General features: G+C 31.5%; 1 protein-coding gene across 4 annotated transcripts in view; it reads right to left on the reverse strand.

The window, feature by feature from the left end:
* LOC114330043 (disintegrin and metalloproteinase domain-containing protein 10) overlaps nucleotides 1-14,581 on the reverse strand; it is a 129,657-nt gene that overhangs the window by 15,414 nt on the left and 99,662 nt on the right. For 3 of the 4 annotated variants that reach the window (XM_050651882.1, XM_050651881.1, XM_050651880.1), the window contains exons 8-10: nucleotides 12,560-12,962; nucleotides 4,891-5,172; nucleotides 2,355-2,502 (exon numbers count right to left, since the gene is read on the reverse strand). In XM_050651882.1, the coding sequence (XP_050507839.1) occupies nucleotides 2,355-2,502; nucleotides 4,891-5,172; nucleotides 12,560-12,962 (833 nt within the window). Of the gene's footprint in view, nucleotides 1-2,354; nucleotides 2,503-4,890; nucleotides 5,173-5,801; nucleotides 6,045-12,559; nucleotides 12,963-14,581 lie in introns of those variants that run through there. The other variant, XM_050651883.1, reaches the window with a different exon arrangement.

Consider the following 14,581-nt stretch of genomic DNA (forward strand, 5'->3'; position numbering starts at 1 on the left):
TTATAGTATGGTATTTTCTAGTGGATTTCAACTTCATTACAAATCGAAAAAGATGGATGTGTCTTGAGGAGGTTGTTGGGAAGCAAACTACCTATTGTTTTTAAATTTTAAGAAAATTAATTGATGTGAGTTGTTTGTCGTACTTTAAGTGATTTATAAAGTTATTTATTTACTTAAAATTTTTGTAAATGACCATGACGGAATATAGGTCACTAAGTGTAACAGAAAATTCACAGATGTGGATAGTATCTAGGGTGATTTTTTCAGGAAATAACATGGAATTTTAGCATGAAAATTGGACCTTTATCAAAGACCTGAAGATGGACAGTAAATTGTAGTACTAGAAACCCGTCTCGTCGTCCTTTTAACTAAATAAAACAGATTGTAAGTCTTAATTTTATTTCTACAAACCGTTTATTAATGGTTCGTGTGTTTAATGGCAATTTGAACAAAGTGAAGTGATAACATTGGTACATGAGGTGCTGCTCTGCTTTTAGAAATTTAAAAATGCCAGTTTGACTTAATCTATTCTTAGATTGACGGGCACTAATTTCTCTTGGTTTTGACATCTCTAAATCTCTCTAAGTAAGTATTTACTAATAAAATAATAACAATGACAATTAATTTTTTTCTTAAGAGCATAGGCGCAAAGTATTTTCTGTTAAAATGTTCAATGTGTTTTAAATGTATTCATTTTTTTTTCGAATCCTGAAAAAACTAATAAATATTTTTAACGAAAAATTTAAATGTAGAATGAAATATTACACCGTTACTGAGGGTAGAAAGTCCTTTAGAATAAATAAAAAGTTTCTTTTGAATGAGATATATTTGAAATTAAAAATCACACTCAATTTTCTCTTTTTTTTTTCATCCCTGTAAATGAACATTATAGAAGTATTTAGGGACTTTCGGCCCTCGGTAATAAAGTAATCTTTCATTCTGCGTTTAAATTTTTCAAAAATACTTATTAGTTTTCTCAGGATTCGAATACATTTAAAACACATTGAACATTTTGACAGACGACATTTTGCGCCTATGCCCTTAATGAGACATATTACCTTACAGTGCAGAATTAGATCCAAACTCATAATCACTATCCTCGGTATCTTCTTTTGGATTGTAAATGGTGACTAAGTTAATTGCTTCGATGCATTTTTCACACATTCTTCTATTTAACTTTTCATATTTCCGAAGACCTTTTCCCAAATTGCAGGAGCAGCCATGTTTAAAAAATGTTTGCATAACGGTAACCGTTACGTCCAATCTAGTTATCGTAGAAGGTTTTGCATATTCCCCAAATATGTTTAATGGGATTGAATTCACAATGTTGTTATGAAGCTATTTCCTTGTGGCATATGTATTATTAACTATTTAGATGGGAAATAAGCCACAATTAAATTGAAACAATAATTTTAATAACGTTTCGAAGCCCAAATCAGTATTTTGTATTTTGACAACGACACCTGATTTGGACGTCGAAACGCTAATAAAATTATTTTTTTCAATTTAACTGTGGCTTATTTCCTATCTAAATAGTTAATGAATTCACAATGATAAGGGGACAGTCTTAACATATTATGTCCAAAACATATGAACATATTATGTTCAAAAATTTTTTTAATTTTCATTCCTTTTGACAACTATAGTAATTCCGGCGTGGAAAAATCCTAAATGAAATATTTTCATTCGTTAACCATTATTTTATTTTATCTACTGTCCAGGAAACTATCCAAAACTATGGTTGTTTTTCTATGTTTTACACCCACTTGAAATATATTATGTTTCTGTCCCTCAGTATCAACGTACTTTATGGATTTTATCCTCTCGGTTTGCTCAATCTATTTAGCGAAAATTCACGTTTCGTCTAAATAAACAAATGAAGTGTGTTCTTTTTAAAATTATTAGTTTCTTAAAAACTCATTCTTTTGCGAACGACACTAGCTCATTCACACAAGGCTTTTCTATTGTCTTCCATTTTAAACCTAAATCAAACCTGTTTGAAAACTTTCCAGAAATTTACCGTGAAAATTTCGAATTTTTTCCCATCGTCTCTACAGAACCATGTTCTTTCTTTTCACTCTTAACATTTTATATATAATGTCTCGAATTTCAAACTTACAACCCTTAGGAAGGTCTTTAGTCTTAGGGTGTGGTTTAGGTTTATATTGTGCCACCTATGTCACGTTTGATAGATTATATTTATTAGCAGAGCAGCAGCCAGACCAGTGAATTATCTATTAAGTTGAATATGATCTTGAATCAAATATTTATGATTATGACACCAAAGAATAATCAGGCACTACGCATTTGAGTAGACCTTTATAAGTCTAATAAGTTATATAACAATTATTTACCTTTGGGCGCGTGGTAGTGACCTCTACCTTCCCCGTATCCTGGCCTAGGTCCTGCTTGACTTGCTGAAGGACGACTAGAAGGATCCCTTCGACTTCTATTCGTAGCAGGTGCTCCCGCGGCGTGATGGGCTCCTCCAGCGGGATATCTCTATAAATCCAAGCAAATCGTGAATAAACAGAAAAAATATTAAGAACAAGCTGAAAATGCGAGATTATCATAACGAAAACTTTGTTTATTTACGTATTTTAATTCATAATATGGAAAATTGCTATTATAAAAAGTAGTTTAGAATTCATAATTATGTTTTAATGTGCAATTATATTATTCTAATTTAAATGTTATGAACTAAAGGTAGTTTACTCTTGATCAAGATTCATATTTTTTATATACCTCGTATAAAATTAATAAAATTTTATATATGATGGTTGCATCATAAATCTTAGAACATGAAGAGCTTTTTATGAAGAATAACTTTTATCATAATCAGGCCATAATTTTTTATACCAAACAATATTATTTCATATACTGTCGGTTCGCTAAACTCAGACACAACTGGCTAGTGATGTTAGTCAATAATTTTGACAATTTGGCAAAAAAAATGATTACTAATTAGTTAATAATTACTAAATAATTAGTACTTTTGCCAATTTTGGCAAAATTCTCAAAAAACAAAAAAATTACCTACTAAAATCACTAGCCAGTTGTGTCGAGTTTAGCGAACCGACTATATTTTAATTTCATATCAAATGGAACAGTCCATTTATCATAAAGGGGAGGACGTATACTCGTATAAACCTTTTAAAAGTTGTTAATAAATTATTGCTTTTAAAATATACTCAAATTGTATTTTGAACATCTTATTTATTTTATATAATAATTAAATTCACTGTCAAATGTCATTGATGTTTTATTGATACTTAATTTAAAATTTAGTTTGACATTCACGAAGTGTCAAACTCAAATGTAAATAACCTATGCTTTGGTTAACAAATCGAGATTTAAAAACTAGCCTACTTAATAGCAACGATTTCAGCTGGACGTGTAGTGTGTCGGAAGAAAATAAACCGATTGTGACGTCACATTTTAGACTTTGAGGTCGATTATCTCGAAGACGGTTAGAAATATCGAAATGCCGTTTTCAGATTTGGATTCAGAGGAAAAAACTACATAAGAATCCATCGATAAATCTGATCTGAGTATTGCAGGAGCGGCAACGCAATAACACACACACTTTTGCGAATTTATAAACGAAATGTTTTCGTTGAAAAATATGTATCTTACTTTACTAGTTTTTACTAAATTGCCGAGCTCTTATAAACAAGCAAGATAGTAACAATCCCTATACTGACAGAGCTATTTAATAGATGTCTCTATAATAGCAAAATCCCTAAAATCTGGAATGAGAGTCTAGCAATACCCTTACACAAAAAGGGGACAAATGTGACCTAAAGAATTCCGGATTTGTATCTAGCAAAAATATCTAATTATTTTAAAATAAATTAAGAACTTATCTGCGAAAAACGAACCTCTACCGCAGTTCAAAAATATTTTACACATTTTTTTAAAAGCCCAAAATAGTGTCTGATTTTTTACTGTACACGTGCTCTGCTATTATAAATTAATTACAATACAGTGTCTAAACATAAAAAAGTGTTTTGATTAATTTCACCTCTAGGCATTTACTGTACAAGAGAAAGCATAAAATTTTAAAACGTTTGTTATACTTTAATGTGTATACTGGCCTTTTTTAAGGTAATTTCGATAATCCGGATAATTTGATGATCCGGATGGGGTCCGGTCCCAATTAATCCGGATATTATTGACGTTCTACTGTATTTCCTTGCTCAGTCAAAATAAACAAAAATAGAATGAATTTTTTTTCTATAAAACGCTAAGACCAGTGCTAACATATGGTTCAGAAACTTAGGTCACTTACACAGAAGAGAAGAGCTGATCAAGAGAAGAAGTGCTTAAAGGTTTCGAGCGAAAAAATCCAAGAAGAATATATGAAGGGATAAAAGAACAAGGTTTGTGGCGCAGACGTTATGAGTTGTATAGAAGTATGTATTGGAGAACCTGACGTAGTAAAATTCAATAAGGTAGCACGCCTTAGGGCATGTAATCAGGCGAGAGGGAGATGCTTAGGAGACCGAAGAGGGCCGATAGGACAACGAGCAAGAGGAAGACCGAGACTTAGGTACCAACATTATTGGAATCAAAATCTATTGGAATTTGAGCATGGAGAAGAGTTGCCAGAGACAGGGGCGAATGGAGGATTGTTCTGAAGAAGGCTTTGGCTCATAAAGAGCTGTGACGCCACTGATGATTATGACGAATATTAAATTTTATTTGTGCGGTTTTAAAGGTTTTCTAGGAAGGTATGACTCAATAGGTAGATAAGCCACTACATGTTTAGGAACAGATTAGTAATTTTGAATCCGTTTCGGTTTCAAAATTCCTAATATAGCAATACATAGTATATGGTATAACATATTTTAATACCCATGGATTCCTAGAAGATACAGTACAACTTACCATTCTTCGAAGAGTATTCATAGGCCTTCTTAAGGTATCACTAATCCTCTGGGCCTTCTTCAGTTTCGGATTAGACGACGGAGTATGTACTGCACAACACTTTATGAAAAGCCCCATAAAGATTATAAAGGCGATTCCCATCAAAAGTACTGCCCACCAATATTCTGTAATCCATTGAGCCACGGTTATCAAAGTCTCTTTGTTCAAAAGGAGATTCATAAGACGAACTAATGGTCCATCGGCGTCCACTGCTCTACATTTAAGGAATACATCGCAATAACCCTACAAAATAAATGGTAATTAGGCAATGTACAAAACAATTGTAGCTTCTATTATTAAAATATAAATAGGCAACATCCAATTGACAAAAAAAATGCCTGATACATCTGTATCTTCTTCCAGATAACCAGGTTCTGAATTTATTTAAGCACAATATTCATCTTCCTCCTGGACCTCGCTTTCCATATATTTTACCTTGCAGGATGGCTTATAGGAGGGCATATCTGGACCTCTCCGAAGTATTGTAACCTTCGAGATTTGATGGTGGTCAGTGTTCTTCTTCATTTTTCTGAGAACCTCCTCATTTGTGACTCGGTCGGTCTACGGGATTTTAAGTAGTCTCCGATATAGCCACATCTCGAATGCTTCAAATCTTATACATATGTCTTCGTTCTAGGTCTATGATTCAATACCATAAAACAGAACAGAAAAAACGAAGCATCTCAGCATTAATACTTTTATACCGAGAGAAAGGTTGTGACTCTTGTTCACGCACAAAAATAGATTCTTCAAAATTATTAATCTTATTTTGAGGGTCGGTTCTTGGATTCGCTTACAATCTGAAAGAGTAAAAGAATTGGTTGGTATCCAGGAGTAGCCTCCTTGATCCTCTCAGATGCACAAAAACAACACCAATTATATGCATTTTTATTATTTAAAACATGTGTACATAATAAATGTTTATTCTGTAAATATATGAACAAGAAAAATTGAATTTAGCAAATGTAGTTATTATTAAAGATATATTTCCTAGATAAAGAATATTTCCTAGCCTATTCGTAATAAATTCCCTTAGTTGAAAAGAGGATTCGTTAGGTTAGACGAAGTATAGGTTCCTGAACTGGTGCACATTTAAGAAATACGTCGCAATATCCCTAAAAGTAATCGTCATTAGATTTATATGTATTACTAAAATCTATTAATCCCCAATGCTTAATATAGCATGCAGTTATTGGTGCTGATAGGGCTGGATCCCGCGTACAAAAAAAAGCTTATTAATAGCAAGCTGAAAATTTGTTAATAGCTTAACGGTGTCTAGTCGGACAAACTTTGATGTACGGGAACACTGGAACAGAAGTTTTAATTGAATCTGTGAGTGAAAGAGTACATTTCCAAAAGTTCCATTTTAAGAAAATAAAAAAAAATGATTTAAACAAAAATCTAGTGGTTTTTTGATATTTTCATACATTGTAAAGTTGTAGCTTTTGCGCTTATTTATTAAATGGCCAAATACAATTTATTAAAACAAAGTCCAGAAAAAAGATATTTGCGAAAATTTATCGTGTACATGTATTGTTCTTTCACTCAATTACAAAAAAACACAATTCCGAAACTACATTTATTGGTTTTGTTTAGAAATATTTATTAACAATGCATGGAATGCCAGATTGTTAACCTTTGACTGCCATTGACTGAAAGAACAGTATAAGCAGCGAAAGAACAGTATTAGCGTTGCACGTATACGGTTCTTTCACTCATCTACCAAATTGTTCTGTCGATATTGAATCGCAGAGAGTTGTGTTTATACTGTTCTTTTGCCCAGTAATGAATTAACCTATTAAACGTATATTGGCTATCTCAGTTCAAAATGTCGTTTTTGGCGTTTATATTGTTCTTTTACTCACCGATTCAATTGTGAAACACGTTACAAGTTTCGAACGTCAAACTACGAAAACGTCCCTTGTATTTTGTAGGACAGAACTTCCAAATGACTTGTTACCCTTTACTACTTGTTGATATGTTATTGAACATATTTGTCGGACAAACATTTTTTCATATTTTATATAAAGTTTGTTATTGAATAAACTTAAAAACAACCTGCTAGTTTTCACCATCATAAACTTGTCAGGATGACACGCTCCACAATTAAAATCATGTTCCACACTTAAAATTTTTCCTGCACCAGTGTGCCCATACATCAAAGTTTGTCCGACAAGACACCGTTAAGCTATTGACAAATTTTTAGCTTGGTATTAATAGTTTTTTTGAAGTTATACTTGTTTAGGCGCGATTGAGATTGAGGGTGAATTTATATTGATCTGCGCGCATGCGCACACCGACAGTATGGTATTAGTCGTTATACGGGCTCTGATTGGGTGTTGAAATGATCTGCCAATAATAAATAATTGTTCAATATGAAGAAATTCAATATAAATAAATGTATAATATATTAGTTTTATTGTTGTGAGGACAGAAACAAAAAAGTTTATAAGTGTAGTGACTTTTAAATAGTTTTTAAAGCAACAGGTACATAATAATTGTAAATGTATCATAGGTACCTACCTATTTGAACCTACCAAAATACATAGTATGTAATATTTTATTTACATAATTTATATAATATAATATTCACCTAATATATTGTTTTCTTACTCTATGTTTTGTTGTATTTTTTCAATTCTAAATCATTTCAATTCAAAATCAAAATAATTTGATTTACATAATTCAAAAATGTCAAAAGTTTAATCCGTTTAGTTAGTCGATCTTCGCACATAATGACACATTGTCTCCGTGGCGAAGCGTTTAACGCGAATGAACCCCAATACAACGCCAATACGAACCGCGCTGATATTGTCCTTTTCATGATCATTTTTCAGTGCGTAACAAATGATAGGAAAAAGGGTAAGTCCGTGATAATACACATTTATGACATTTATTCTAACATGACATTTTAGTTAAATCTGACAGTTGTCACGTTTTATTTTCAATTTGGAATAAAAACAAATCAAATGTGTTTCTTCCATTTATAAAATGGTATTTTCTTTGATTTGTATAGTCTTATAAATTATACAGATTATATTTGTAATATTATTATCTAATTAAAAAAAATTATTTTTTTATTATGGCGCCATCTATCGACAACTAGAATAACTAGAATAAATGTTATAAAAATGTCACCGACGAAATGTAATCACCGACGTGCCTTTTTTCTGTCACATACAATTTAATGCGTTAGAAAGAAATCGAAAAACTGTGACGCACTGAAAGATATCATGAGAAATACTGTAAGTTGGTTCGAATCCCAATAGAAACTTTTATTTTTTTATTTTTTTATACATTTTATGATTGTAAGTATATTTATTATATAATTTTATTTTAGGAAAATACGTATTTAGTTAAAAAAATTTCCGACAATTAATGTTCAGACATCATTTGTGGCTTGTTTAATGTGTTTGTGTGTGTTTTATTCTTTTATTATTTTAATTTTTGGCACTGTTCTAATAAAAATGTTTGAGAAGTAGTAAGTATAAATTAGTTTAATATTTAAATAAAAAGTATATTAATTTCGTTTATAATCATATAATAGAAGTATAACTTCTTACGTGTGTACAAAGTACACACACATTCTTTTTTTTTGATACGCGGGATCCATGCCTAAGAGCTGATATGATTAGACGAGGGATGTCTTGTTTTGCTTTATCGATTACCCAATAGCTTTTGACGATGTACGATATAATGGATATGATATTGGTTTGATGGAGATATATGATGATAATCCAAACAGCTGCACTGGAATCTAACGGCAGAATTAAGGATATCCAATAGCATTTCGATTCTTTTCACCATATTAAAAGCTTGTTTAAAGTTTACATACTTATTATATTATGTAAGTACATAGTTATTGTGGTATTCATTAACATTTTACCTGAATCGTTTAGTATGAATATATTTTCTGTGGTGATTATATTTGGTGTGAATTCGTTTTAATAATCACCGATTATATTCTCTGAGTATTCCAACAATCTATTATAAACAATACCAGAAAAAAATTTGTAGACTTCACTTAGCAATGTAATTTTTTGTATGTATGTATACCCATTCTTTTGTGATATATGGGCTCTATAAGGCAAACTGTCTATTTCTCCGGCATTTGCTTCCTGGTCCGTATTATTATTAGATAATGAATTCTTTTCCAGAGAAGAATCCATCCACCTCCATGCTTTAATAGTCCTGTCGAAATTCTGCAAATTTTGATCTAAAAGACTGTGTGCCTGTGCCTTCTTTTATTCTTTTATCGAATTTATTGCTTTCGTAACAAATGAAATTAAGAGTCAAATTCCGTACGGTCTGCTTTGATGTAAGCCGCTAAATATTGGTCAGTTAAAACGAAAGAAGAGGAATGAATTAATTTTGCACAAAGCAAAATGCTTAGACGGATGATTGGAGTGATAAAAAAAGCATTAACAATAAATGGGATCTGTGGGTATGCCACCAATTGATGCCAAGATGAAAAAGCCTAAGGCTACGGCTCCACGGGCGAGAAATTGACGCTAGCAGTAGCAGTAAAATAAACTTAAGGTTCCGCGGAACGGAATGGGAATAGCCGAACTGAACCAACTACGCACAAGTCCTGTAGTCGGTACAGTTCGGCTATTCCTATTACGTTCCGCGGAACCTTAAGTTCATTTTGCTGCTACTGGTAGGGTCAATTTCGCGCCCGTGGAGCCGTAGCCTACGTTGCAATAGTTGAGGCACTATCAAAACCGAAATGATAATCACCCAATACGAGGCATCTACGTAAATAAATAAGGTACGACTAGGTGAGGAAGACCAAATAAAACATGGTAGGACGCAAGACATGTCTGAATGATATTAATATTTATTAATAATATTAAACTGTCAGTGTATATAATTATTTCTTTTAAACTAAAATCTTGACTATGTGTTCCCCATATAGCCATATACTCTTGTTGTTGATCAGTGTGTTTTTTTGAAGATATTCTTCTTTAGCGGCGATTCGATTGAGGGTAAAATTGTACATAAATCTGCGCGCCTGCGCACACAGACAGTATGTAGTTCCTTGCTAATCTTTCAAGATAGGTATTTATCTATCTGTATCCGTGCAAATAAGTCATTAAAAGAATATATTGGTGTTTTTAGTAAAGGTATTATTTATTATAATTCTTGTGTTTTTGGATTTGTGTTTATCTGTAGTAAAATAATAAAATATTATATAGACATAACATTCATTTTTACACTATATGGCGCCCGTGTTGTGTAATTATATCCGAAACTTACATGTCAATTAGAAGTACCCCGCTGGTGTAGTTGGTAAGGCGTTAGCTCCGTGATTGGAATGACATGGGTTCTAGTCCCGGGCGATTCATATTTTTTTTTTATTTTTGGTTGTTTTAATAAAATTTTTTTGAAAGTGGTAGATAAGAAAGTTACTTTAATTTTTAAATAAAATACAAATAACCTGTTACGTATATTTACTTCGTTGAAATTACCTATATAATAGAAGAACATCTTCTTACGTGCGTACAAAGTACACACATATTCTTTTTTTTGGCTTTAGGATAAGACCATGCGGCCAGAAACAAAGTAAGTAGTACATACATAAACATATTTTACCTAAATTATCTAATTAGTAATCTAAGTTAAAGTTATCTAAATCTGACCGAACTTTTTGTTAAGAATAGATATATTAAACATTTTTTTTTCAAAGTGAATTTTTGTTACATTAATCTTAATGAACATTTTGGGATAAGGACAAGGGTCACAGTTTTCCCATCCAAGGGTTTTTCTTAGCATTTTTTATTAATTATTGATTACCTATACAGGGTGTCCCGGAAAATAGTGCGTTCCTTCAAGGTATGGGCTAAGTGCACCATTTAGAGCAAAAAAGTCTGATACAATTTTTTTGCAAAGTCAACAATTTTTTTGATTAATGTCCACAGAAAAGCAAATACAGCCGGGAACGCTGCGTTCCTTCTTCTGTGTTAAAATAATTTTACTGTAACTCAACTATCATGAATCATCGACCATAGGCATAATATGTATTGATAAAATACTGATAACAGTGATAGAAAAACAGCATAATGTTTGTGTTTATTTAAATATCTAATAAATAAGGTTTGTAAAGTGTTTTAACTTACATAAAAATATTTTATTACAATAAACTACGTCTTCAAGAAGTCTCGATAGAACATGTTGAACAACATTTGAGTACACTTTGCCATTCAATCTTCTGGGGAAGTTCGAATGGTTCAATCAGATGATTATATATAATCCCAGCCCACAAATTCATACTTTAGGCAATCATGAAAGTTAAACACATTATTCGTAAAATAAACTTTATCTACACAAACACTTTACACAGAAATTTGGGTTCTGTGAATTTTGTTTTTCTTCGAGGTAAATAGCCTTGCTGTAAATCTTGAACTAAACGTAATTAACAAAATATCATGATCTTGCGATCGAAATCATGGCAATATCACAACAATACGATGTACCTATTCTGGGGTTACAGGTGATTATGATATGACTGTTTGTATTTACAATTATTGTATATTTTTATCTTCGCTGTGTCAAAATAAATAAAATTGCCGTGTTGCCAAATGTAAATTTTAGTAAAAGACATTATTTTAATTTTTTGGGGTTTGGAATTTTAGAAAAAAAATTATTAGAAAGTTTTCTTTTAAATGGTGCATTCATCCCACACCTTTAAGGAACGCACTATTTTCCGGGACACCCTGTATACCCAGCTCACACGGTAAGGCAGGCATGTAGGCAATCAAAAGGAAAGACATTTAAGGTTACAAGCCTAATCTAGTCATTCTATAACTCAATTTTACAGTCATATAGGAAAAACAAAATAAAATCAAAAATATGTTTATCACTCAGTGCCAAAAGATACATAACATTATAGGGACCGTAAACGTTTAAACTTCTTAAATTTTTTGGAAGAATCTCCGATTGATGTGTGTACTTCTTACAATTAAAAAATATATGATCTAAGTCTGCCGTTTCATTGCAAATATCACAAAGATTGTTATCAATTATTTTTATTTTGTATAAATGTGCCGTAATTAGATTTAAATTAAATTGAATATCAGTGGCGAAAAAGTCTTATAAAAAATGTGTGATTTCCCTAATGAAATCGAGTAAAAATAAAAGCAATGTAAATAGGGTTAAAATGACTTTTATGAGGTTTTTAAATATTTAAACTATATAGTATATTAGTTTTTTTGTTAATACGTTTTACAAAAAAAGTTATTCTTCATAAAAAGCTCTGCATGATCTTACACTCTAAGATGCAACCTTCAATCAAATTTTATCACTGTTACAGGTAAGTAAAAAAATATTAATTACATACAAGATAACGGTGCCTTTATATTTCACAATATCGACAATTGTTATTATGAAAAGTTGTTTGGAACAATTTTCGACATTACAAAAAAAATATAACGTTAGGTACTAATAAGTTAAACTATAAGATTGATAAAATTGTATATCTTATGATTGCGTCTTACGTTTTGGACCATGCAGAACTTTTTATGAATAACTTTTTTTCGTAAAATTAATAATAAAAAATTCCCATTTGCTTCCAATTTACACTTCTTCTTTGTGGATAATTATTCATACTACGTATAGTATATGCACTTACCTGGAAATTATCACAAGGAGAACCCGGTCTTAAACTGATGCCTCCAGGAGGAAGTCCTACTCTATCGGCAAACTCACTGGTACTTCTGCAAATATCAGTGCCATTTTGACAAGCCAACTCACACAACTTTCTCTTATCGATATTGGGATGATCTTGTGTTGTCAAAGAACAAGCTTCTAAATTCCATTCTAAGCAGATCGAGCCGGAGCATTCTCCTTTGATGCACAATTGGGTTCCATTGTTGCACCGAGTCTTATCTGCGCGAGGAGTAGGCACAGGGCATTCTGCGCTGGAACCGTTACATTTCGACGATCGGGAACAATCGGATTCCATTTTGCACACTTCCTGCCGATACGAAGATATAAACTTGCATTCGCCGCTGCAGCATGGACCTTGGCTAGGACTGACGAAATAAAATACAAGGTTATTCAGTTATACATCTTTAAAAATAATAAGTTATTTAAATGGAAACTAAAATCAATTTCAATTATTTATCTTCTTTATATAAGTAGTATGATATGGCAACAATATTTAAGAAAAAAGTAAAAGAACAATAAAAGAAACACAATACAATAATGATATAAATGGAATATGGAACAACTATAAGGATCTACTATTGGATGTGGAACAAATAAAAAAGATTCAACAGAAGAACAGACACAGTGGTGGCAAGGAGAGATAATTGGAAAGATTCCGAGATAAAATGGAAGAACATAGCAAAAGTAACCAAAAGCTATTCTACAAAACCCTGAAGACGATAAGAACACAAAAAATATGAAATATACAGTATTAAAGATTAAAAAACAAAATAATATATTAGACCAGTAAGGATCTCTTTTTAGGTGGATGTGAGAGGTGGCATTCGGATTTTTGCGGATAAAGTTAGGTGATAACTTCGTTAATAATAATTGACTTATGCTCCTTCTCAAATATGGCCGGAACATTAATAAAAAATATAAAACATTTAAAAATTTCGTTTTTTTCTACTTTCTTTGCTTATAACTTTAAAACGATTCATTTTGGAACAAAGTCGTATAGGAATAAAATAAAGATAATTAAATTTTCTATCAGCTATGATTGGTTAAAAATGTCTTAATTTATCACCATTGCTGCAAAATAGCAATAAATATAAAATAAGGGTTCAAAACAAGCCTGTCTTTATTCAATGTTTTTCCATCACTTAGGTTACACTTGGAACCTTCTTAATTTGCTTAGAAAATTTTTGTAATGCGCTAAAATCGTCCAACAAATTTCATTAAAATTGACTTACTAGATTTTGCATAATAATTCTGCAATTTAAACTTTTAAAAAAAAATTAAATTTTTTTAAAATCTTGCACAACAAAAACTAGAACATATAAACGAAACTTTTACATATAAAGAAGCACTCCACCTATCTAATGCACTTTACAGAATTGAAATCAGATTTTTTAAGCAGCCTCAGCAATGTTTTAAAATTATAAACAATTTTTTTGGCTTATAAACAAATTAGTGCTGTGGCCAGGAGGGGGCGCTACGGGCTCCTTTATTTAGATGGACTTACCCAAGTTTCTTTTATGTATTTTGACCCGTAGAACACGAATTTTTGAAGATATTCTTCTTTAGCGGCGAATCGATTGAGGGTAAAATTTGATTGATCCACGCGCATGCGCACACCGACAGTATGGTATTAGTTGTTATACGGGCTCTGATTGGGTGTTGAAATTTTGAAATGATCTGTCAATAATTGTTCAATATGGAGGTTATCGGTAAACAAAAATATTGTATAATATTAGTTTTTATTGATGTGTGGACAGAAATAAAATCAAATTTATAATTATAGTGACTTTTTAAATAGTTTTGAAAAGCCGCAGGTACGTAATTCTAAATGTTTCAGTTGGAAATACCTAATAGTTTCAATACCTATCTATTTGGAAAATGTAAACAAAATAATGTAGTTACCTATTAGTAGGCAATGCTTTAATTTACATAATCTGATTACGAACAAATTTTCTACAAATTTCATCTCATATACCGTTTTCTT

The sequence above is a fragment of the Diabrotica virgifera genome, chromosome 5 (genome assembly GCF_917563875.1).
Source record: "Diabrotica virgifera virgifera chromosome 5, PGI_DIABVI_V3a".
Taxonomy (NCBI): domain Eukaryota; kingdom Metazoa; phylum Arthropoda; class Insecta; order Coleoptera; family Chrysomelidae; genus Diabrotica; species Diabrotica virgifera.